The sequence below is a fragment of the Micropterus salmoides genome, unplaced genomic scaffold (assembly GCF_014851395.1).
Source record: "Micropterus salmoides isolate LMB-PRFRI ecotype aquatic unplaced genomic scaffold, ASM1485139v1 Ms_hic_scaffold_1, whole genome shotgun sequence".
Classification (NCBI taxonomy): Eukaryota; Metazoa; Chordata; class Actinopteri; order Centrarchiformes; family Centrarchidae; genus Micropterus; species Micropterus salmoides.
In genome coordinates, this window is record NW_024040040.1 from 5,883,505 (window position 1) to 5,910,387 (window position 26,883).

The 26,883-nt window shown below is 42.3% G+C and overlaps 1 protein-coding gene across 3 annotated transcripts; it reads left to right on the forward strand.

Moving 5' to 3' along the window:
- Nucleotides 1–179: 179 nt before the first annotated feature.
- Nucleotides 180–24,665, forward strand: nhej1 (nonhomologous end-joining factor 1). 3 transcript variants are annotated; one of them, XM_038715036.1, is made up of 9 exons: nucleotides 180–236; nucleotides 1,153–1,306; nucleotides 2,091–2,305; nucleotides 2,417–2,638; nucleotides 4,167–4,305; nucleotides 7,570–7,628; nucleotides 22,829–23,012; nucleotides 23,660–23,736; nucleotides 24,318–24,665. In XM_038715036.1, the coding sequence occupies exons 3-9, from the start codon at nucleotides 2,117–2,119 to the stop codon at nucleotides 24,393–24,395; spliced, it is 948 nt and encodes a 315-aa protein (XP_038570964.1). In that variant the 5' UTR covers nucleotides 180–236; nucleotides 1,153–1,306; nucleotides 2,091–2,116; the 3' UTR covers nucleotides 24,396–24,665. The 3 variants fall into 3 exon arrangements, with proteins under 3 accessions (XP_038570964.1, XP_038570972.1, XP_038570979.1); XM_038715044.1 differs by having other exon boundaries at nucleotides 193–240; XM_038715051.1 differs by lacking the exon at nucleotides 1,153–1,306 and having other exon boundaries at nucleotides 199–236.
- Nucleotides 24,666–26,883: the final 2,218 nt, after the last annotated feature.

Sequence of the window (26,883 nt, forward strand, 5' to 3'; positions counted from 1 at the left end):
TATTATTATTATTATTATTATTAACCTCAAACCTCAAATCATGCTTATATTAATATTATGTAATAATAATAATAATAATAATGATTATTATCAGGGGATAATTATTTTTATTATTGCTGGTGTTATTCATTTTAGGCGGAACCTTTGAAATACGCTGTTGTTTGACGTCGGTGCTGGAATCTTTAACCATCAACAGGAACCGGCGGCAGTTTGCAGCAGCGTCTCTTGCTCCAGATGTTGGTAGTTTTTAAGTTTTAGCTCTTGTTTTAATATTTTAAAATGTCTCCGGGTGTGTTATGAAGTGTTATAGGATAACAATAACAGAGTTTCATGTAATTATGTTAAACAAAGTCCTGAAAAACAAAGAGTTAGCTTAGTGAGTTCCCTCCCTGCTGCCTTTCCTTGAATCAACGTTAACTGGCAAAAATAACTAAAAGTGGGCGATTTCGCTGTATATATCGCTTATTGTGTTACCGAAATGGTCGCTGACTTTACAAATACACTCATGGTTTAAAATAAGCTACAAATATACACAAATATTTGCCTAAGCAGTGAAACTTTAAAATTCAGAGATTTATAAATTGAGTTTGGTGTGATTTTTACCAGCTTCTCTCGTCTTGAATTAGCTAAGGTTAAACGTTAAAACCTGTTAGTTTTTGAATAAAAAAGAAAGACCGATCAACCACAGGTACTTATTTCTGTTGTTTGTACCGTTTTCCTTCGCCCACCGCAGTGGAATATGAACGGCAACGCAGTTTTAAAAGTAGGGCCAAATGTATTGCTTATTTTACTGGGTTTAATACTGGCCGCCGAATGAAAGAGTAGCTTCCATTTATGCAGACAGTCAAAAATCATGTGGCAACTCGGAAGATTGTGTGCTGATAAACCAGGGAACTTTAAAGTCATAGATTTTTAAATGGAGTTTGGTGTGACGTTCGTTGCCTAAAGGCGAGAACGGAGCGTGTCAGGACAACATCCTCCCCCGATACCCTCTAACCGCTGGCAACCGTGTTCGGCTTTGCGTGGCTGTATATTGAAGTCATAAAGTTACTGATTTGGTGTTTTTGCCATTTCCAAATTGGCGTGAGTCAGCGCACCGTGTTTCAAATGGCGACTGACGAGAAATGCCTCGTTTTTATTCCCTGAAAACAGCCCCATTACAGGTCAGAAGAGAGGAGCCGGTAACCCGCAGGAGCTGCCACTGCAGCCTCCATCCTGCAGGGTGGTGATTATGCGGCCGGGACGGCGTCTGTAACGCGGCTTTAACAGATCTGAGTCCAGGCTTTTGGGGCGCATTCCTCTGGAGGTGAGTGATTAAGAAACAGGGTTGATAAAAAGGAGAATTACGCCGTGGTTTTTATATTTGGGTGTGGGCGTTCATTGGCATCCACTTCTTCCAGGAACAATCTCAAAACATTCAGGAGCTTCTACCTTTTTTAGTGTTACTCTAAGACACAGAAAGTTAAGAGGAACTCACTGGGAAATGTTAGGGCTACACCTTGGATGTTGCTGAGGTGATTCATAATAAAACATAGTATACAGGAGTCAATATAAAAGGAGTGATTAAAGCTGTGCATCTATATTGCACTTACATTAAGATGCCTCTAAAGACCATTCCCCTCTGATATGACTTTCATCTTTGTTTAAAACATGTGTACATACATGAAAATAAATTAAGAATTCTGAAGGTTTCACTTCCTATAGGTTTATATTACAGACAAATACGTTTAACACTACAATACCCATGAGCCTCGGCTACTGTCGCTACTGAGAAGAAGCTGATCAGACGTGTGAATTAGAGCTGTAGTCAATTCAGAACATTTCATTGATTTAAAGTGCTGAACGGTTTATCAGGTTTAAGCAAAGTGAAGCTCTGTGATTGGATGCAGCTTACTGAAATGCATCTTGGTAATCGTAGTTGATTTCTCCTTCAGTTTTTAAGCTCACAGTACTTTTAGACTTTTTATCTAAAAACCAGATCGTTTCTAACATAGTTATTTGTCTTTTGAGGATTCAACCAGGAGAGTTTCTTCAGAGACAGCTCTCGGCCTCCTAACATTGTCTAACTCCAGTCTTTCCTTTCTGTTCAGTCCGTTTGGTACCTTGTTTTTGGGCCATGATGGAGGCCAGCGGAGCCCCGACTGAGGTCCTCCTGCAACGTCCATGGCTTCCTGTGAGCATCAGCTGCTGCCAGCTGCTAGCCAAGAGCTGGTTTGGGGAAACGGCGTACCACGTCCTGCTGACTGACATGCACTGTGTGTGGGAGGAGAGGATGGACTCAGCAGGCATCCAGAAGAGAGCGCAGGTACACACAGCGCTCAGTGAATTATTATTATTTAATCTGTTAGCAAAAAAATATCAAAAGATGAATTGTTCAATAAATAAATCCTGTTTTTTTTTTTTTTCCCCCTCCCAGGAGCTGAACAGGCGTTTGCGAGCCCCGGTCAAAGCCTTCTTCTCCCACCTGTGTGAGGTGGTTCAGCCCTGTCTAACAGGAAGTGACGGGCGACCCGACGGTCAGGTGCTGGTGTCCCTGACGCGACAGGAGGATGGCAACATCAGCATGAAGCTGAAGAGCGAGCTGGCAGGGCTGCCCTTCTACTGGGAGTTTCACTGCACCCCAGCCCCCATCACTGTGGTACGGTCCACTTTTCAGGTTTAAAGAGTGGATCAGGCTATTGTGGGTTTTGAACTGTGATATTATGGTTTTGCCACCACGCCACCAAGTTATAGTGTCTTTTTATTAGGGATCCAAGCAGCTGGAACCCTATTGTTTTTGTTTTTTCTTTCTTTCTTTCTTCTTTTTCTACACTAAAAGTGTTTGGGCAGCAAAAACTGCTGGGTGAAAACTCACCAAAATTGGCACGTAGGTTGCAAATTCCACCCACTACTCAGGCAAAAAAATTGGCCCTCATATACTTCATGGTGGCGCTATAACAATCAACTTTGCGTTTTTGCAATTATCTCGAAAAAGGCTTAGTCGTCGCTGATCAGAAGTTATCAAAAGAATTTGGATACGTCAATCCATTTGTTTTTTTTTCATAAATTTTTACTTTTGTGTATTTACGTATAATTTTACATAAATAAACGTAAATCAAAATTGGCTTGAGCTATTGTCACCAAACTTGATGCGTCTGTTCAGATGCTCGGTCCGAGCTTCGCTGAGCAGGCCTGGGATATTCTTCCACTAGGGGGCACTACACTTGTAAAAAGTTTATACCTCGTAATTCGCTGTATGGATTCGTACAAAATTCGATTTGTATCATTTCTCATTCCAAACTTAAAAAAATCTTCTGTACGTCCTCGAGAGCTGAAACCTTTTCAGCACATCCATTGATATGTGACTAACGTTTGCCTCACTGCAACCTGTGCTCAATTCAGAAGTCAGTCACTCTATATTTTTAAGACTATGCTAAATCAATTAACATCTATATCTCCACAAGTCTTTCTTCAAATGCTACCAAAATCAAGACATCACAGACATTCTCTTGATGGCCGATATCAAGTGTCGCAAAAGGTTTTTAGATTGGTCTAACAGTGAGTCTGCAGTGATATTCAGTGTATTGCTATAACTTGTACAGTATGCACAACATTTTCTTTTTTGCTCAGTTTGCTCTCAAGTCTCTTCTCCTCTGAAAATTTTTCATAACTGGCTAGGATCCCGATCATTGCCGCTCGAGGCTATATTTAATTCTTGCTCTTGGCCATGGCCACCAAATTTGAGCATTTTGACCTGGGAATTGGTTGAGAAAAGTTCAAGCACTTTCTTCCTGTGATGTTTCAGAGGATTTTCTACTTTGTAAAATCCCAACTTCTGTGAGAAATAATGTGACAATCTGTCCTTTTCAACACAAGTGGTAAATTGAAGTGTAAGCTTTAAATGCTTCACAGTCATAGAGCAACAAAAAAAAATCCAACACAGTCTGATTTTGTTTGAAGAAAATCTAACTGATAAATGTCTTGAGCCGTGACATGATCTGTGATTTGAAGTGAAGTTGGGATATTTTCAAGTTAAAAAGTGGTTTTAAAAAAGCCAAAACCCAAAAAAGTTTTATAGAAAATGAGCAAAAAAGTCACACAGGAAATGAAATTAGTCCAAGTGCATTTAAAGAGCAGGTTTATAAAAACATCCCACAGTCAACTGGATTGTGTGTGCGTGTTGTCAGGTGTGTGTTCAGCTGGTGCGCCCCCTGCTGGCGATGAGTCATCTGCTGCAGCGGCAGGTGGAGCAGCTCGCAGGTCTGCTGGCGAGGAAGGACGCAGAGATCCAGGACTACAGAGAGAACGGAGCCACGCTCAGCAGAGGTAAACACACATACACGTACAGTAACGTAACACACGTACAGTAACGTAACACACACGTACAGTAATGTCGCACACACGTAACACACATACACACGTACAGTAATGGAATTCACACGTACAGTAACAGTTTACGGTCAGTGGATCACTTCACAAATCTGAGGCAGAACATTCAAAACTATTCTGATAAAATCTTTTATTTTATCAGAATTGAAATATACACGAGTAAAAAAGTAAAAGCTTTTTTCAGTCCTTTTTCCTCAACAAAATAAACATTTTAATAAAAATGAAGTCCTAATTCGTGATTCAAGTGAATAAAATCAAAACTTTATTGAACTTTTATTTTTTTTATTCTTTATTTTTTACAGGCAAGCCATTAAGAACAAATTCTTTTTTTTTTTATTTTTTTTTTTTATTTTTTTTTTATTTATTTATTTTTTTTTAATATTTTTTTAATTAAATAAAAATTAAAAAAAAAAAAAAAAAAAAAGAACAAATTCTTATTTACAATGGCGGCCTGACAAGTGGGGTAACCACTTAGGGAAAAGGAAATGGGGCTGAAATAAATACAGTACATTAGAAATACATACAGTTTTAGCAATAACATAAAATACAAATTAAAAACACAACGCAACATTTTTTAAAATTATATTGTTATTGAAAACAAATTAAATTGCGGTAATCATTGTTATTGTTTTATTGTGCAGCTCCACTCCAAACCAATCAGAGACTGACCAGCAGCTTAATCAATAATTTAATGAATGAAAACAACCCACAAAAATTAAACGGCTGTTTTGTCCAACTGGATTAACGTTGTAGCCTCTAGTGGGAAGCTATGTTAGTACGAGATAATGCATACTTAGTGTTAAATGTTATTTATACTAGTTTCTCCTTCGGGTTGGGGTGAGTACCTACTGGCACCGGTTCTTTTCCACTTCAAGCACTGAATAAACGGATGTAAAGAGGGTTGATAGTTCAGAGTGCTCTACAGGAGGCGTAGACGGCATCAGGGGAAGTTAGAGACGGACACATTCAGCAGGGGTGTAAAGGAATAAAACAAAAGATTACACGTACAGTAACGTCATTCACACCATTCATACGCACAGTAACGTAACACACGTACAGTAACGTCATTCACACCATTCATACGCAGAGTAACGTCATTCACACGTACAGTAACGTAACACACACACATGTACAGTAACGTACAGTAATGTAACACACACACATGTACAGTAACATCATTCACACGTACAGTAACGTCATTCATACACACAGTAACGTAACACACGTACAGTAACATCATTTACACCATTCATACGCACAGTAACGTCATTCACACGTACAGTAACGTCATTCACACGTACAGTAACGTCATTCACACCATTCATACGCACAGTAACGTAACACACGTACAGTAACGTCATTCACACGTACAGTAATGTCATTCATACGCACAGTAATGTAACACACGTACAGTAACGTCATTCACACCATTCATACGCACAGTAACGTAACACATGTACAGTAACGTCATTCACACCATTCATACGCACAGTAACGTCATTCACACGTACGGCAACGTCATTCATACGTACAGTAACGTCATTCACACCATTCATACGCACAGTAACGTAACACACGTACAGTAACGTCATTCACACGTACAGTAACGTACAGTAACGTCATTCACATACGTACAGTAACGTCATTCACATACGTACAGTAACGACATTCACACGTACAGTAACGACATTCACACACGTACAGTAACGACATTCACACACGTACAGTAACGCACAGTAACAACATTCACACGTACAGTAACGACATTCACACACGTACAGTAACGACATTCACACACGTACAGTAACGACATTCACACACGTACAGTAACGACATTCACACACGTACAGTAACGCACAGTAACACACGTACAGTAACGACATTCACACACGTACAGTAACGCACAGTAACGACATTCACACACGTACAGTAACGACATTCAGACACGTACAGTAACGCACAGTAACGACATTCACACACGTACAGTAACGCACAGTAACAACATTCACACGTACAGTAACGACATTCACACACGTACAGTAACGCACAGTAACGACATTCACACGTACAGTAACGACATTCACACGTACAGTAACATATAGTAACGTCATTCACACACGTACAGTAACGACATTCACACACGTACAGTTACGTCATTCACACGTACAGTAACATACAGTTACGTCATTCACACACGTACAGTAACGTCATTCACACGTACAGTAACGTAACGTCATTCACACGTACAGTAACGTCATTCACACGTACAGTAACGTCATTCACACGTACAGTAACGTAACACATATATGTACAGTAACGACATTCACACACGTACAGTAACGACATTCACACACGTACAGTAACGCACAGTAACAACATTCACACGTACAGTAACGACATTCACACGTACAGTAACGACATTCACACACGTACAGTAACGACATTCACACACGTACAGTAACGCACAGTAACACACGTACAGTAACGACATTCACACACGTACAGTAACGCACAGTAACGACATTCACACGTACAGTAACGACATTCACACACGTACAGTAACGCACAGTAACGACATTCACACGTACAGTAACGACATTCACACACGTACAGTAACGCACAGTAACGACATTCACACGTACAGTAACGACATTCACACGTACAGTAACATATAGTAACGTCATTCACACACGTACAGTAACGACATTCACACACGTACAGTTACGTCATTCACACGTACAGTAACATACAGTTACGTCATTCACACACGTACAGTAACGTCATTCACACGTACAGTAACGTAACGTCATTCACACGTACAGTAACGTCATTCACACGTACAGTAACGTCATTCACACGTACAGTAACGTAACACATATATGTACAGTAACGACATTCACACACGTACAGTAACGACATTCACACACGTACAGTAACGTCATTCACACGTACAGTAACGTCATTCACACGTACAGTAACGTCATTCACACGTACAGTAACGTAACATATATATGTACAGTAACGTCATTCACACACATACAGTAACGTCATTCACACGTACAGTAACGTAACATATGTACAGTAATGTAACACACACATCAACCTCAGATTTTTTGTGGAGCCACATGTGGTTCCTCACAGCAGAGAGATCAATGCTTTATAACATGTCCATAATACAAATGTGTGTGTGTTTGAACCCAGCGCGGCTGCAGACGGACGTTTTTGTGGAGCAAGCCTTCAGAGAGGACTTCATGTCAAAGGTGAGAGGTCATGGACACACACACACACCACAGCCCCTGCAGCTTGCTGTTTGGGCCTGTTTTTACTGTCCTCTCCGCTCGGTTCCTGATCGTTAACCAGCTGTGGCGAGCGCGGCAGGAACCACATGATAAAACACTGCGGCCGCTGGAACAGTCGGCGCTCTCTCCGCCTGAAACGCGAGCCGCCATGACACACTTTCAAGCCGCTGTGTGTTACCGTCAGCCGATCAGGACGAGACGAGGGGGCTGAGTTTTCAAATGTTCTGCGTATAGAGTGTGTTTACTGTATTCAGGTGGGGAATTTCTCATCTGTGACTCTGTTGAACCCTGACTCTAGAGAGAGAGAGAGAGAGAGAGAGAGAGAGAGAGAGAGAGAGAGACTGATTGACTGACCGGGCATTTCAGATCTACATGTTGAAGTTTTAAGGGCTGTCTGTGAGCTCCCTTCGTGTCTGTTTTTTACATTTTTATTTCCTTTGCGGTTCAGTTTCATGTTCTTTTTTTAGTTTTGTCTCAAATCTTTAGTTTTTATTCATTTTCAGATCTTGTTTTAGTATTTTTAGTAACTATAATCAGAGCAGTTCAGACCAAATATGTGATACTTTTTCTATAAAACAAACAATTTGAGCGGTAGCATGATTATGTTTTCTATTCATCACTTTATAATGTATGCAAGAAGACTGAAACATCAATGAAACATCATATTTTCTTTTAGGAATATTTTTTAATTTTTATTTTTTAAACCTGTCCTGCCCAGCAGCCTGGTATAGAGTATGATGACCTGGATACCATATTGTGCCAGACAGATTTTACTTTAACAAGAGAGTATTAAAATACTTCTTTGTCTGTTTTATTATTTATTTAATTATGTATTGATTTGTCACCGGGCCGGACAGGGGGGCAGACACGGGGATGGGGGGGCACAAACAGACAGCACAGAGAAAGGACAACACCTGCAAGAGAAGGGGGAAGGTGGGGACTACAGGGAAAAGCAGAGGGAAACACTAAACACACAATTGCAGAAAGCAACAAAATCTGCAATAGAACCGAGAGGGGGGCTTGGGGAGGAGAAAAACAACAACAAACAAACACAAACAAAAACAAACAATAAAAATAATAATAGTAGTAGTAAAGGACAACCAGCCGAACAGCAGCAATAAACAGCTGACATAGTAAGACAACTAAGAGAACAATGAAAACAAGAAACAGTCACACACACTAAATAAGCAACACAACACAGCCACGAGAGCTGGAATAATAATTAATTTAAATAAGTAACTGAAAGAAAAGCATCAGGAATAATTCTACCAGGGACAACCTAAGTTTGTTTGTGTCTGTGTGTGTCTGTGTGCGTGTGGGTGAATGTGTCTGTATGTGTGTGTGTACATGTGTGTGCGCATAAGCCTGTTAAAGAATGTAGTTGTTAGAGAGAGTGTGACGCCACGACTGTAACAGGCAGGCAAGAACCCCAGTAGCCAATAGGGGTGGGAGAAAGAAAAAGAATAAATCAATAAAAAAAAAAAAACAAAGACTCCCAGATGCACCGCGATGCAAACGCAGAAGACCCCGACCCAAATGCCAGTTGACAACGTAATGCCGACGGAACGCAAAAGGCGTAACCCGCGGAAGAGCAGCGCCCGGACCGACCGCGGCGCGCACACAACATAGACCAGTGCCCCCCCCCCCCCACCCAGCAGCCCACCGCCGCGCAGCGAACAACCAAAAAGCCCAAATGCCACGCAATCATCAACACCAATGCACAAGTGACAAGGCCAACGCGCACACTGCGCGAGCACGGCGACACCCAATGCCCAGCAGCCCCCCCGTGAATCCCACGTGCAAGGTCGGGCAAACGAGAGAGAGCAAACGGAACAACACGACAGCGAAAGCCAGCCGAGAGAAACACCAGCAGCAAGTCCCAGCCCGGCAGCAAACGCGCCGCACAGGTCACCGTGCACCCGCCAATAAAAGTCCGCCGTCCCCCCAACCGGCGGAAAAAACTAAGGCCGCCGGCGCCAGCCGACATCCCCCATGCCCAGCGCGCCCCCCGGCCGCCATGCAACACCAGCCAAACCAGCAACGAGGCAAAATCAACTAGCTCAGCTGCAGGCCACCAACAACCCACTCGTCAAGGGCCGAGAACTCCAGGCACAAACCCAGAACAAACCGGAGCACAGCCCGAAAACTAACTATATACCTCAGTATCCAGAGGGGTCCAACAACTGGCCGACAGAGAAATGGGGAAGCACGGATCCGAGGCCAACGAAGCAAAACAGGGACGCAAACTGGTCCCTCCAAGCCAACGAGGAGATGCCTCCCCCGGACTCCAATGCACAAACTAAACGCCCAGCAGCCATCCAGAGACCCTGCCCAGGGAAAAAGCACAATGCATCAAGATGCATCGACAATCGCCCCACAATCCCACCGCAGCCCACCAAACCGCAATCGGATCAACCCGCGCAGAGACCCCCACCCCCAGAAGCCAGGGCACCCTGCGACCCCCCAAAGCGCAAAGGACCCCAGACCGCGTGTCCCGGGGGAAGCTGTACCCCGCCCCAAGGAAGAACAGCAGAAGGCTTGCCGGGAAGCTCCCTGCCGCCAGGGAGCGATAATGCGGGAGAACGAGGCCAACGGTCCCCCAGCCCAGCCAGAGGCATCCCTCCCTACAGTGCAGGCAGTGACAGCAGCCCCCGAGGCCGATCTCGTCCCCGGACGGGGGCCCAGTCAAGCACCCCCAAGGAGGAGCACCAAAACCTACGCCGGCCATGCGCCCCAGAGAATTCTTTTAGGAATTTATGTGCGAGACATCCGGACATCTGCTTTAGTGATCTGCAATTGTAAGTCGCTTTGGATAAAAGCGTCAGCTAAATGAATAAATGTAAATGTAAAATGTTTCTGCACAGATAGAGCACAAATGTCTGCTCACTATTGTGTCTGAAATCACTCCTTATTTACTAAATAGTGCACTTTATTTACTGTCTGCCATTTTATGTGAGCGTGTAAAAGTTTCCACTACGTAGTGTCCATGACATGTACGCTGTTTTATGCTCACAATCCCATAATGCATTGCTCACATGCCAAAATCAAGTCAAGTAAAGTTTTACTTGACTTGATACTTTACTTAAACTTTACTTAAACTAAAATCTAGAATATCAAAGGAAGAAGTAAATTAAACACAGAATGCATAAAGTCAAAGTGAGGTTTATTTAAAGTGTAAAATCGCCAACGACATGGTCGGTTTGATAAGAACACACATGATAAGATACACAAAATACAATAAAATACATAATGATGAACAAGAAGACAATAAATAATTATAAAATTGATAAGAAATCATAAAATGAAGTACTAGTATCTAATCAATTGATCTAATCATCGAGTATCTTATTGATTGTTCCTAGTAAAATGGAAAAGTTACTAGTAACCCTTTAATAGCGACTAGTAAGTTTTAAGGAATAAATGTTAAAACGGATTTCCATAGAGCTCCATAGATTTCAATGACAAAAATGTGCAATTAGTTACTAACAAAAACTTATTTACTTGTAATTAATGAATCGGTTATTAGTGACTAAAAAATAAGTACTAGTACCTAATCAATTGTTACTAGTAAAATGGGATTAGTTACTATTAGTATCTAATGGAATAGTTACTAGTAACCAATGAATAAGTACTAGTAACTTTTAAATAGAGAGTAGGAATACATATTAAAACGGCTTGCCATAAGATCAGTCCGTCCATCTTGTAGATGTGACCGTTAAATTCACTACGAGACAGCTAGACACCCGGAGTCACGACAAAAGCTGTGTTTAGACTAAAGGAACTATACCCCGGAACTAGGAACCTTTGGAGGAACTCAGCAAACAGCTGATGGAGTTACGCTAAATACTGGGTCCGAAGTTTTCATCAGTCAGGAGGTTTGTACACGGAGCTGAAGTTGGTCTCATCTCCGAAACAAGCGGAACAGCTGATTACAGCAGGTAATAAAGCTCATTAAATATCCCGTTCCTCCGACGCTCAGGCGACACAGACTTGATGCTGCAGCTGGTCTAATAATATGACCTTCCAAACTGTCGCTGTTTTAGTTTTTTGTTGCTTTCTCTGTGCTGCAGTTATTTTATGAACTTGATGGCTTTATGCAGTTTGTTAACGAACTTTATCGTGTGCCTCTGCATGATAGTCCCACTCAAAAAAGCTGTTTTTATTGGTCAAGCAAAGCCTGTAGATTTTCATTCCATTCAAATCTGATGTTTTTGCTCATGGAAAGTGGTCACTAAATAATGATGCCTGTACATCGCTTTGTACGGCGTACAGACATACAGCCTACGTCAACTGGTTAATTTGCCTAATCTTCGCAGGTCTTTAGACCGCGGTGGAAACACATACAACAATGGGCTTTAGGAACCTTTTAGTTCCTTGAAAAGAGATCCGGGGACTAAAAAGTCCCTGGTACTTTTGGTTGAAACGCGACTAAAATGACTCAAGACGTGAAATGACACTTTGTTCAACGAGGGTCATGTGATTTCACGTGAAGGTCGTTAAGGAACTTTTAAAGGTGAACGTCACAGAACTTGATCAGAGGGGAAATTTCTCCTCCGTTTGTCCCTTTGCAGGAAAACACCGGAGTATAATTCACAGTTTGTTTGACTCCTCAGTTGCATCATTTGGTGGTTTTCAGAGAGGAAACCAGTCTGTTGATGTTGTTGTTTGTCTAAAGAGGACAAACCAGGAAAGAATCTTTCTTTAGGTGGTGGAAGCGGTCCAGCTCAGGTGCGGGGAGTCATGGAAAGTTACATCAGGGTCACAGTGGCGGCTCTGTTTTCTGCTTGTTGGGGATCACATCGCTGGACCGTGAAGACGAGCGCACAGTCAGAGACCACAGAAGAAGAAGAAGAAGAAGAAGAAATGCTGCAATCGTTCAAAGTCTTCCTCCTCGTGGCAAATTCCACCGGGCTGCGACGAGGCCGCCTCCAGACCAAAGTCCAAACTGAAATAAAACTTGCCTGAGAAAAATATCGCCGGGACGCATCAAAGGAAGAATCGCACACTGGATGGACCGCCGCTCTGTGTGTGTGTGTGTGAATCAGAGAAAGGGTGAAGGCGTTTGGCGAGTGTGTGTAGTATTTATCTATCGGGGTAGGGCCTTTGCACGCTTGTGTGTGTGTGTGTGTGTGTTTGCTGTCTGTCCACACAGCGACCTGTGTTTGTGTCTCCGTCTCCATGGAACTCATATCTGAGTCTTTTAACACATCTGTTAAACATGTACCTGATTCGAGCACTTAAATCATCAGTCAGTTAAGCAATAAGTCAGTCGACGGAAAACAATCCTGATACTCGAGTCTGTTAACCATGACATTTTTTTTGGCTTTTGACAGAGACAGGCTACCTGTTTCCAGTCTCTAAGCTAAGCTACGCTAACCGACTGCTGTAAGTGGTATTCATTCTACTCTATGCCAGAAAACGAATAAGCCTATTTCCCAAAATGTTCCTTTTTAAAGTGGAGTATATTAATGCTCAGGTAGACCGATCAGTACAACACAGAGTCTGTCTGTGTCTCCTGTTCTTGCAAAAACCAGAGCTTCAGTTTCGGCTTTAGTTTTTCTTCCTTGAACTTGAACTTCTTTGACATTTACACAGTTATTTACGTTCCTGGTGCCAAACAGAGAGCAAAGCAGACAAATATCTTCAAAAAAAAATAAATCCTCCGCCTCATCGCTCCCTCGTTCACCATTTCCACAAGTGTGTGTGTGTGTGTGTGTGTGTGTGTGTCATTTGTGGCCTTCCCTTCCCACACCAAGGGGAGTGAAGGGCAGAGGGACAGTGAAAGAGAGATGATGATGACAGGAGCAGGAGCTTTTATTTTCTGCTGCAGCTTTCCATGAAAGCCCCTCCCCAGGCCGTCACCACACAAACACCCCACCCAGCTCAGGTCAACATTTACATGGGTGGAATTAGCATGCGCTTCCCACTGATACACACACACACACACACACACACACACACACACACACACACACACACACACACACACACACACACACACACACACTGGGATTTAACTTGGGCACAGGCTAAAGCTGGTCACAGAGATGAAGGATGAAAAAAAAAAAAAATTTCAAATCCTTTTAGGATCACATCAGCTTCCCTTAGGACCTAAATTTGGAGTGTGTGTGTGTGTGTGTGGTGGCAGCAGCTCATGACCTGACAGAGGGGAGTGTCTGCTAGTCCACACAGAGCAGGCTGTGACGCATGCTTTTGGTTTTTCAAAACTGTGTGTGTGTGTGTGTGTGTGTGTGTCACTGAGGCTGTTTATCTTTATGTCTACATGCATGACTGTGTGTGTGTCATGCTCCGTATTTCTCAGCGCAGCACTCGCAGCGTCACCGTCGTCTGCTCTAAATTGAATTGTCACCGTTTGGGAACGTCGGCCACTTCCTGTTTCATGAGACGGCGGCTTCACAGCTTCACTGCGACCGCGCTGCAGTATAACAACATCTGACAATTAGTGGCCACTTCTGACCAAAACACCTCTACTGAGCTGCTCAGAATCACATAATTGAGCCAAAATGTGGCATTCCTTACTCCAAATTCCCTGCTTCTCTTGCTTAAATTGAAGGTTTTTCTGGTCAGGTTTTGTGTTGACTGAGCTTAAACTTGCTTAAAAAGAAAATAAACTATTTCTTTTCTTCATTACTGTGTGGAGATGTGCAGTTTTCTGTCTTCACTAAAAGTGTCTGTAGTGATTATGTGCTCAAACGGGTGAAGAAATTATCCTTAAATGCTACATAGCTCTCCACGTGAAGCCCTGCGCTGGCACCACAGGAGGAGTCAAATCCTAATATCTGTTTGCTTCAACCAGAGTTAAGTTAAGAGCATGGCAGGAAACGGTTTTCATCCACACACCACAGCGGCTGATGGATTCCAAAATAAACACTTTGGCTCTAAGCAGTGACTGAAAGAATGAAGAGAAGCTGCACATATTGAGAAAAAAAACCCACAACTTTAAGCTCCTTGATTGCAAATAATCTAATGATTTATTACAGTTTGGGATGCACAAACATTTTTAAAAAAAGCATGCAAATTAAAGATGAATATCAGAGTGACTGCCCCAAATATCCAGATCTACCGGCATAAGCCGACGCTTTTATCCAAAGGAACTTACAATCGCTTTGTATGTCAGAAGTCGCACGCCTCTGGAGCATCGAGCGGCCAAGTGTCTTGCTCAGGTATTGCATTGACAGATTCTTTACATCATTTTAGATGTTCATCTTCAGCTGTTGTCCTTGAGAATATTGTAATTACAAGCTGTCAACTTCTTCCTGACAAAACATGCAGCCGATGTTTCCTTACGTCTTTCTCTCAGATGGTGAGGACACCTGAGAGACGAAACCCTGGGCATAGGAAGTCAGTAAAACCCGTGTTGCTGCTTGTAAAGCTAATTTTCCTTACCTTTATAATGATTGGAGCATTTGAAATACCTCTCTGTGGTATAAAACTGGCTGCTAGTTGATGTTAATTACTCAGATCGGGAGTTTCCAGTAATCGGTAATGAGTGTTGAGGGACAGAAAATGAGAGAATTATTGAGGGAAGAGAGCGGAGGAAGGCTGGAAAAGTGGCTTCTCTCCTTTTCTTCTTCATCTCTTCAGTAAATCATTGACTGCTGCTCTCATTAATAGCAGCGAGCAGCTCTTTATCTCACATACCTGAGGAATTCAGGGCCTGGGTGGTAAGAAGGCGAGGAGGAGGGGGCGGCGGGGTGACGTGATGTGAACACACATCGGTATGAAAGTGATGTTGAACTCAGAGTATTGAGCTCTGTGGCTAAATATTGCTGGTCATCTTATAGATATGACACACATTAATCCTGTTACATGTTTATGCTACTGCTGACCTGATCATCAGTATTGATTCAGGTATGATAGCTGATGGGACCCAGTTGGACCGGATTCGTCTCGCCATCCAGGATCTCGCCATCCAGGATCTCACCAAACTCTGAGATTTTTTTGGGGTCACTTAGGAAATTCCCGTCGCAGAACAGCGCAAACGGGCCCTAACCAGAACAGAAAGAGGAGTGAGAGGCCCCGGAGACCGAAGGCAGCTGTTTGCAGCTACATTAACAATGTCCACCCTGTATTTCTGATCAATTTAATCTTATTTTAATAGACAAGAACTGTTCTTCCTGTTGAAAACAAGGACACCAAACTTTTGAACGGCGGTGTAAACAGTGCAAGCTGCTGGTTGCCGTCCATGTTTGTTTGTCGTGGACAGTTGGCGTTCTCGCAGGATTTGCAAAGGTGGTCTACCTCCAGAGCTTCAGTGGTTACTGACCAACAGTTCTGCATGTTGTCTGGTGTGTTCACTGCTTCTTCCTGACGGTCAAAGACTAGAACATGCGAGTGATTTGTTCAGTCTTTGTAGGTTTCAGCTGGTCTTTAGGTTTGTCGGTTTAGGATGTGACAGACTCAAATGGAAAGAAAGACAGAAACTGTGCATTTACCAGTTAATATTAGAAACTTGAGTATCTTTAAGGAAATATATTTGCATTGAATAGAGACAGAAGAAGGGCTAAAACGTCATTCCTCGCCTTGGAAGCAACTTAAAACAAGTGTTTGTATGATTCTGGACCCGAAGATCAAGTTTAACCTCCAAAAGTTTGAAATTCTCTCATATTACAAGTAAAACAATTATTATTTATAATTGAAAGTATTTGACAGTGTTGTGATTCTGTTGAGAGAGAGAGAGAGAGAGAGAGAGATATACATACTGCAGGTTTGTTTTGTCTGTTTGCATTTCTACTAGTGTTGAAACAATTAGTTCATCACCAGAGAAACAATTTTGAAAATCCTTCAAATCGTCTCAGTCATCCAAGGAAGGAAAGCCTTGGTTGAAGATGTGTTGCCTCTCATCTAAGAGTCTTCTTCAGTACTGAACACTTCTCTCGTTGCAGCTTCTCCAGTGTGAGGTTTTTTGCTGCTTCTCTCTGTTTTATGTCACTGTAAACTGAATTTATGTGGTTTTTGGACTGACTGAAAACAAGACATTTGAATGCATCACCCTGGGCTCTTGGACTCTGTGACATATTTACAATTTTCCTGACAGTTTTATAGACTAAAGAAAATGAGGAAATACTAAAAATAATGATTATCCTCAGCACTTGTTTCTAAAGTTTTATAAGGACAAACAAAATAAAACCATCTGCATACAGTAGATCCTCCTCCTGTGCCCTCTGGAAGTTGCACACAGTTTCCACAGGGTTGTCCCCGGTCTGGGTCTGTAATTAGGCCCTCTGTGGCCTGGCTGCTCCCCCTCTTCAGCTGCTGGCCGCTGGGCCGAGCCCCAGCCTGGACCGGCTCGAGTGCGGCGTCCCGCAAAGACATCACGAGCCTGTGAGCAACACGAGAGCACAAGCACAAAACACGGCTGCAGCACTTGTCGGCACGTGAACACGCCGGGCGCAATACTGTATTTTATTTGTGACACTTAACACGTTCCTGTTACAGCAGCACGCCGTGAGCGAGCGGCGCAGGAGGCGGTCACCAGGCCCAAACCAGAAGTGGGTTTAAATGAACGTCAGCCACAAAAAAATATCAGGCTTTCCCTTAGCTGATAGAAGATGGATTTTCAGTATCAGGAGGTCACAGTTCAAATGTTTAAGATTTTTATGGCTGATATTGACATATTTCCACCCAAAAAACCTTTAGACATGGTGTTATTAGTATTAAGAAGAGATTAATCTGATAGTATATTGGCTTATTTTCCTTCTTTGCTTTCAAATTCCCTTAAAACTCGAGGACGACTCAGCAGAAATTGCAGCTGAAACTTATATTTGAGAGTTAAAAAAGATCCACTAACTACAGCTACAGCTTTCTAATCTAACACTGAACATAAACAACCATTTTATGGCTGCACATCCTTCAGATTATTATTTTTTAAATGTTATTTATAATATTTTAAGTCATTTGGCAGTTGAAAACATCTGTCAGGATTTGTTGGACTGACTGTAAAATCAGTTTACGAGCTGCGACAGCAAATTGAACTCAATGCATGACTGGCCTACGTATCAAATTTGAATAATGACCGACTGGCCTAATATTTACCAAACAAAGCATTGATGTTAGATCCTGTTCAAACCACATTAAACTCCCGGTAAGACTGCCACGTGTTACCTTTTTTTAACTTGTGATAGTTTCCCTCCTTTCTCTTTTCCACCTTATTAAAATCTGCGGCTGACTCATTGTCTAAATGACGGACCTGAAATGTCGATTAGTTAAATTGGTTATGTTGGTTTGCAGTTCATTTGTACATCTCTGCTTGAGAAACAAGATTAGTGCACACAAAACGTTTTTCTATTCCATTTTTAAAATACTAAGTGTAATTTACACGTGCCATTTTTTTCTGTTTTATATTATTAAAGGAAGAGCAGAGTCCCAGTTAGATGCCTGGTCTGGTTTCTGTAGAAGTTCTTTAGGTGTCTAAAACCTCTTAAATCCCACCGGGTCGCCTTCTTGAGCTCGTTCTAAGCTGCTGAAGTTGTTCATACACATTCAAATGTTAAAACTTTGTCAATATGGACATGCTGCACATCATAAGATCGTCTAGATTCTCCACACAGCAACACGGCTGTTATGCCTCCTGTGTAGACCTGCCATTACAACTCCTTGTAAATGAGTCTTGTTACTTGCACTAGTAGACAAAACTTAGTGGATAAGCGTGCAGAACAAATGTGTGTGGTTTAGTGAAGCGTTTCTTCTGTTGTTAAACATTACACCCCGAAGTTTATACCAGTTGTTCTCTTGAATTAGAAACCCCGCGGCGGCTACACGAGCCTCTGTGGTTGTAACTGAGATATTATTGTGACCGTTAATGGGATGTCGGGCTCAGATTAGCTGTGTGTCATCACCCTGAGGGGAGACGTGACAGCGGCAGACGAGGACAGAGGGCAGGTGAAAGGTAAAAGGCGTGGAGCAGACAGGATCCTGGGAGAGGCTGATTTAAAGCGCTGATAAACTGAAACACAAGCCGAAGACTTGACCTTCCTCTTGTTTGTTTCTCCTTACGTCACTTCAGTGTTGTCCACGTTAAGTCACTGGATTGTTGCCTTGTATTTTTAGCGTCCCTGCGCTGTTTTCAGGATGTGAGCCGGGACGGTATACACACAAATATAACAACAACAAACTCATGCTCGTAAATAACTTTTCCGATTCGCACATATCTATTTCTAGGTGAAATCTCGCACCGCAGAGCCCTGTGAGCAGCTGAAAATACTCTATGATTCATTCGATATTGAGCTGTCCATTTTTGGGCCATCACAGTGATTCAGTAATCAATAATGCCCCTGTTCTTCCCTCCCTGTCTTTCTCCTGAACCGATATCCCACCGGCTGACGCTCCCTGTCCTGTTTCAACCCAAAATACATTGTGTCCGCTCAAAATACTCTAAAGTTACTTTCTTAATTTAGATTTAGATAAAAAAATAAACAATATCTGCCCTCTGATCCGGTTTGCATTGTTACCGACACGTGATAACAGCATATCATCTCCATGTTGCGCCTAACAAAAGGCCAAAGGTTAAATAAAAGAAAATTAAATGACAATTGAGCAACCTTATCCTCAGATGATTAGGCCGTAAGATGTTGTTAAAAGATTCAAAGACGTTGAATAAGTTGGACCTTGTGTTGACGGAGTACTCCACTGAGGTACCACTGCAAAAATTAGGACCAAACCACGTTTTGTCAAGAGAACGCACATGAAAAGTGACACGGGAAATGACGAGTCCTTTACTAATATAAAGATAAACATTATAAAGACAAAGATGTGTCAGCGAGACTCTTTGATGCGTTGTTAAGTAGGAGTACATCGATTGATCGATGATTTGTCCCGATCACAGTCGGCGAGCTCGGTGGCAAATGAGTCGTAAAAGTGCGTAGTGTGAAAGAGGCTTAATGTATCCTGTGGCAGGTATAAGCAGCGCGCCAGCTGACACTGACTCAGGTGACATCACTTGAGGTCATTAATCAGACTTCACACAAAGGAATATTTTGTGCGTGCCCAATTAGGATAAGGGAATCTCTGCAAATTGCTCAACTCAGATCTCAGAGTGCCTCAAAAGATGGACAACCGGGAGCTCACGGTTACAGTCAGTAGGGATGCACCAAATGTCCGGCCACCGAAATTAATCGGCCGAAACATTTTTTAATGAGTCAAAAGACCGAAGACATTTTACCGAACAATTACGTTGACATGTCGGCAGTGTGGAAGCATTTTAAAGTGTCAGAGAAAGACGCCATCTGTGGCTGACTTCTTAGAAAATAACCGCCTCGAGTGTTTCTGTCACTCGTTTGTGAGAAGGCGGTTAAACTAGCCGCACCTACATTTGGAGTGCACACGTATTCAAGCCTTTATGGTAAATCCACTGAAACGGACCAGTGCGAGCTGACAGGCAGGTTAGAGACTTTATCCCGTCATTTTCTCTCTTTATAAAGACAAGTGTTGCCGTGTGAGAGTCCTACCTGAAGAGAGGCTGGGAAGTCTTCATTAAAAGTAAATAGACTCATGTACTTTACTGGACCCTCTCGGGCCACCATAGTCTCTATTCACTTAAAATTCACTTAATTTGTGCAATGGTAAGAAAAGGTACTTGTTCGGTGTTCAGCATATTTTTTCATTATATCTGGTTTCAGCTTCGGCCAAGACTTTTCATTTCGGTGCATCCCTAACAGTCAGAGCTTTTTGTTTGTTGCAGCTGAATACAGTACGTGTATCTGTGTGCTCCAGATCTGATCTCAGCCTCTCTCCTGTTCACTCTCTGCGCCTGCGTCTCTTCACTCGTCGCTGAACTGTCGAATCCTCCAGTTTTTTTTCTTTGGGGTGTCAAACGGAGAGCGACGCATCACTCTGGGATCGGGGACGGGAAGCTGCTGAGGTCACGTCGAGAGGAATGAGGGAGAGTAAACACGAGGTCGGCAGCAGGGATGAGGGAGAGGGAGACTCTCTGGCACCTGAACCCCCCACCTGAAAAACAGCAGCAGCAGCAGCAGCAGCGGGTCTCAAATCAGAGCTGTTTACCTGCTAATGATAGAGAAACACCAACACGCTGCCAACTTCCTCTTCCTGCCACACATGATGCTTTGCTGTGGCGTATGGGGGTGTTGTTTGGAGGTGTGGCCACCAGGTGAGCGCTCTTCTTTGTCCTCCCTTGTTGGAGGACTTTGTTCTGGTTCTTTCCAGAACATGACTCGACAAATGAGGTTATTGACCTCCTGTAATCTCTTTTTTTTTTTTTTTATTCCTCGTCTGGCGTTTCCTTTCTGGTCAACAGCAGCTGATAACAAACGCCGCCGGGTTGTACGTTTACTAAAATACATAGATGTTTGGAACAGCATTTCTGCTCTCTTAGTTTTGACTTGGTGGGGCTTATTTTCTTGGCTGCTCACCATCCAACGCAGGCAGCGCCCTGACCTTTTGTTGTGATCAGTATTTTCCTGACCTTGAATTTCACTCAGCCAGTCTGTGTGTGTTTTGGTCCGGTGGGAGGGGAGGTTCAAACAGGTGGCACAAATTAATAATTTCCATCCTCACTGTGCTAATTGACTGTAAAACAAACCCACGCACGCCAACATGACTTCCTGAAGGAGCGTCTTTCCATTTGTTGAGCTGCTGTTGTCACGCCTGTCTGTGATTGGCTCAGCTGTTTCAAAGCCTTGAGTCCAGTGACTTGATTTGCTGAGAGTGTTTTTATTAATCACCACCCTCCAATTTATTTTCCACGTGCACTTTGCACTGCAGCCACTTTGAATAAAAAGAGAGAATAAGGTGGGCTTTCTGCTGCTTTCTCTCCCCCTCCCCAGCACATTGGTTTCTCTGTGCCCAAAGCAGAACTAACCCTCACCAGAGCATTTACATTTATTTTTATGATATTTAAACAAACAAATAACAAAAATAAATCAATGCAAAACCTCTAAACCTGACCAAAGTGTGTTTAGGAGCCCCTCTGCCCTGACAGCGAGCGGGAGACCACCAATTTCTCCCGGTCAATATTTGAGGAGCTAATTTGGAGAGTTTGTCCTCTCCATCGGGGGAAAAAGGATTTAGTGAATAGCCAGTGTTTTTCTACACGCCGGCTGTGAGCTTGCATAATGTCGCAGGAGTTTACACTCGCCCTTATCGGGCTTGCGGTTGACAGAGCCTGTGTGTGCGTCTCGGTTGTTCCCGCTCGCGTCTCTACCTGCGCTCAGCTGTGCCAATAATGCAGCTTTGATTAGAGGCTTATCACAGCCCCGACACACCCTGCATCACACCTCACACATGTGACTCCCACTGCAGGGCCATAAAACAAACATACCCTGAAGCACCGAGCTGTGTCGAAAGGGCACTTTCATGTTTTAAGTTCATGCACCTGATTGTTTCTTTTGAATCTTTCTTGATTTGGCTTCAGCGCTGCAGAACTGAGCAGGTCCACTAAAACCTTAAACGCAAAGAAATTCAGACCTCAGTGCACATGAATACTAACATACAGGGGAAATTATAGTGTGGGTAACTTCCTCCAGATCATAGAGCGAAAGGAAAGACTTGGTTTATTAAAACCTGGCTCTCGTTTTACCTTCATTTGCGAGGTTGTTTATTTGTCATTAAACTGCACAAGGTTGTATAATGAAATGAAAGTTTGTAGTTCCTTCATGCACTCACAGAACTTAACAAGTGTATATTAATAAATATGAAATAAAACCATATATACAGATATTTACACCCAGAACATTTTGCAGTGCATTTTTTTATATTTGCATTTGGGGAGGATGTAAACAGCAGCAACCAGATGATGATAATATAGTTTCATCTTTACATTAAAAAAAGTCAGAAATTTGGGGAAAAGAGTCTATTTTTACTGTGTTTGAGCACCAAGCATCATCGATGTAAAACACAGAGTCCACCTCCTCTCAGCTCGGAGCACGGTCCGCCTGCTGATCGCTCCATCCTGGATGTGAATTAGCAGGACTCGGGCACAACAGATTTCCATTGGTTGAGTCCCATTTTGTCCAGACTGGACCTTTAATAGCCGCCTTTTTCTGTCCGTAACGAAAACATAGCACTTATCAAATTCACATCCAACATGTGGGATGACATGAATCTGACCACCTGACTGCTTGTATTTCTTGGTCAAAAAGAAGAAATTAAGACCTAAACGTGTCTGTTTCTCTTCCCCTCAGACTCTTCCTCTGCTGCGCTCTGAACAGCAGGACGCATTGGGCTTCAATGCCGACCTCCAGCAGCTGTACGCGGCCATCGTCGCCCACGGCAACGCAGGCACAAGGAAACGCAAACTGTCCGAGGAGCGCCCTGTCGAGGAGGACCAGCCGCCCACTGAAGAACCAGACCTCACCTCGTCTCTCGGTCTGGAAAGCTCCCCGCCGACGACTTAAAGCTTCGCAGTTAAAATGATATCACCCAAAAATTTTAGGATGCTCCAGTTTTTGATCAGTGGAAACCGTGTTTGTTTTGATTCGCTACTAGAACAGACAGATCTTAACTATTAGTCTTACTTTTGAATTCAACATCCCAATCAAAATGTTCATCAAAGAGCCACGTTGTGGTGTTCGGCCAGCCGTCTGACACTTAATAAAACTAATTCCACACTCAACTAATCCAAACGCATCAGGAGCTCAGTTTAAAATGTGTGTTGCTGTTTAGTTAAAGAGTTCAGCGGTTCAGTGACTTTCAAACAGTCAAACACATCTTCTCTGCGCTGCAGCTCGTCATTACTTTTCAATTCCACTGCCATTAATCTGTAGATCTTTTCAAGTAAATCCAAGGTTTTTCATTAACGGTAATATAAAACTGAGAAAAGCAACTATTTAAAAAAACAAATGTCTATTTTAACCAAGAAACAGCCGAGAACAAATAATTTTTTCCGCCTGTGCGTCTGTTAATACTAACACGTTGAAAGAATATAATACATCCTAACATATTTCTCCGCATTCTTAATTTGAGGAAATGTTTAATTCACACTTTTTTTGAGCGTCTGTGTCCTCGTCCTGCAGGTGGATCTGTCAGCAGTGAAGCAGGTGAGGACAGAGCGGACGCAGCCGGAGCCAAGATGGCCGACAGACCCAAACAGGTACGACTCTGGGAGACGACACCGGACATTTGTTTTACTGAAGAAAAAAAAAATTACAAATAACTGACGTGGTTTAATTATCAGTAACACCATGCACTGACTGTAGAATGAAATATTTAGGTTATTTTCACATTTAATTGCTTTTAACAGGAGGAATAAAAAGTGATTAAGCAAATTAGACAGACAGGATACACAGTACCATCACAAGAAGACGGCCTTAAACATGCATTGAAATATTAAGAACTACTACTATGAATAACAATTTAGTAGATTTTATACAGTGCCTTTACTACTTTACTGTTAATAAACCTCTCTCATGTTATGTAGCTTAACATTTTTTAAACTCTTAAATTTCTAGTGAAGAAATTTTAGTGTTAAAGTTTACAAACAGAGTTTCCTCTAAATATATTGTTAAAAAGTTTTAATAGTTTAAATGCTTACATGATTATTTGTTTAGAAAAGGATATTTTTACAATGATATGAAAGATATGAGATTGAAGGTGAAGGGCAAGAAGATTGTAAAGGAATGCAAAAGACGATAAACACAATTATCCTTCCTCTCCTTTTTTTCTCCTCTACAGTCTCTACCGGTCACGTCCGAACCTGCTGAGCGAACGTCCAACAAACCAAAGAAGAAGAAAGTCGGACTGTTCAGATGAGTCCGAGCAGTAGGACGCACACACAGATGCCAATTCAGAACTTCGTTAGAAAAAGTGCTGTTTTTAATCCCTAATTCGATGAAATATGGGCTTTAAACCCGTGTCTTATTTTTAAACTTTGATCACGGACAATTTTATAGTTTGAGAGACTTAAGCTGGTTTTAATTGGGTTTAGATTTTAGACTTTTAGATTTTTTTTTTAAAGTCTGAATTTTGTGGGGTTCTAGAGAAATCAAGCAAGCTGTCGAATAAAGATGTAAATATCACTTTGATGGCTGTTTTTGTCCGTTATTTACAAAATCAATCACAGAAAATGATCGAAATAAACACTTTTTAAAGAGGAGAGGTAAACTCTAAAACTCAAACCCGCCACAAACTGAACACGTTTCTGCCTTTCTGGCGTTGAGGAAAAATTACTTATTTGATGTTTTTGAATGCCGCGACTTCAAATTTAGTCAAGAAAATAACGTTTTCTGATTGTTTGCAAGCATCCACGTCTTTTTTTCTTTTGTTTTAAAACCACATAATCGTCTGTGTTTGTGTCCAAAGATTCGCTTTGAAGTCATGTCTGTCCTCCTGAGCTCAGACAGGCTGTGAGGGAGAATAATGACTGACGGCGGTCGATAGAGCAGCCGCTCTCCTTTTTCAGAGCATAGTGAGATGTTGACTCAAGGTGTTGCAGCATCTCGGGAATGCTATTGAAGTTTTAGTTGAAAAGTCACTGTTTGCCTGCAGGATTTCAAGAGTTTCTGTGTGACAAACGGTGAAGTGGCGCATGTTAACTGGAAAGATAGAAGATAAAAATACTGTGCCAAGGTTTTAGACGGATGTGCTTTCCAAAATAGACAGGTTTACAGATCCGGGGGCGCCACACCACCACTACCAGGACTCCTTTTTCTTCTTTACGCTCACAATAGTTCTTAATGACTTTTGCTGTGTGTTTGGGGTCTTTGTCGTGTCGCAGAATAAATTTAGGGCCAATCAGATGCCTCCCTGATGGTACTGCATGATTAATAAGTATCTTCTCAACATTGAGGAGACCATTCATTCTGACCAAATCCCCAACTCTGCAGAAATGCAGCTCTAAACATGCTTCACTGTTGCCTGCAGACACTCTTGTACTGTTTTCCAGCTGTTTCAGTGAATGACTGAATGGTGTAATTGATTAATTATACACCTGACAGTATGCCTACAGAAATCCCTGACTGTATGCAAGTGTACCTAAAACAATAGACTCCGTTCTTAAGAAAGGGCGATTTAGATTTTCCTCCTGTTGTAAGAAAATTTTCTGACCTGCTTGTCTTTTTCGGGGGACGTCTGTCTGCTGTGTCGGTTATCTTCTCTGAGAAACTCTGAAGTTCGTTTTCCTGATATAAAATTCACGTTTAGCTGTGAAGGATGAGCTTTGGTTACCAAGTACCAACAATTTTTAAGAAAATCCCAGTTATTAAGAATTGCTGCTTCTAAACTCGACTGTTTACCATCTAACCAGCAGTATGAAATTTAATGAGCATCTATGTCCGGATGCTTTTTCCATTTACTAAGTTGTGATTGTGCCACTAGATCTGCAAGCGATGAATCAGTTAGTCGATTGAAAGAAAATGCTCTTAAATGTGAGAGTTTGCTGCTTTTCTTGGTCTCATATTACTGGAAACTGAATATTTTTAGGTTTGTCAAACAAAACAAGACGCTTAAACGTACTTCACGATATTGTTATGGAAGTTTTATAATGTTTTATAGAGCAGACCATTAATCGAGAACACGATCGATCCCAGCAGACGACACTTTTCATCCTCATTCGATTCTGCTTTTCTCAAAGAAAAAAAGAACATTCAAGTATCCACTCCTAATTTCTGAAAACCAAAGGGCCCCTGTTTGGCCTCCAGTGTGACATCAGCAGAGGGCTCAGCGGGCTCAGCCGCAGGGTGTTGGGTGTCGTGTCTCTGTTGGTGAAACCGGACCTTTCCCCTGACATAAGTCACTGCAGCCAGTCGCTCCGTTATCCACAGCTGATCTCAGAGCAACAACAAAATAAAACTCTGTTATAGTATGTGGCATTTTATAGTGGAAGACTAATATACCGGTGTCTCAGAAACACCCCTTTCAACCGAAACCCCCAGGAACCTTTAGTCCATCTAATGCTGCATTCATGTACTATCAGAGTCACTGTAATTGCCAGTTTCCAACATTTAAATATTGTTTATGTTCAGTGGATCCAATTTACCGCTGGATGAGGTTTGATTTGTCAGACATTTCTGTTTTACTGGATGCAACAAACACATGAGCTGCACATCAGCCAAAGGTGGCGTTCAGCACCTTCACACCACTGGAAAGCTAACTAAGCGACAGGGATCTTTTGGGGCGGGAATTAAATCTAGACCCAGATTACTTTAGGTTGAAGTGCAGGCAAAGAAACCTGGGAAATTCCTGCTGTGAAAATAGCGATTAGAAAGATGTTGTGCATTTGTTGTGTTGAACACTGACGTTG

Bases quoted from the DNA above. Each gene is read 5' to 3' on its own strand.
- nhej1 (XM_038715036.1), top strand. From the start codon at position 2,117: ATGATGGAGGCCAGCGGAGCCCCGACTGAGGTCCTCCTGCAACGTCCA. The intron at 2,306-2,416 runs GTACACACAGCG...TCCCCCTCCCAG, and splicing joins GCATCCAGAAGAGAGCGCAG to GAGCTGAACAGGCGTTTGCG. The intron at 23,013-23,659 runs GTCTGGAAAGCT...CTCGTCCTGCAG, and splicing joins AGACCTCACCTCGTCTCTCG to GTGGATCTGTCAGCAGTGAA.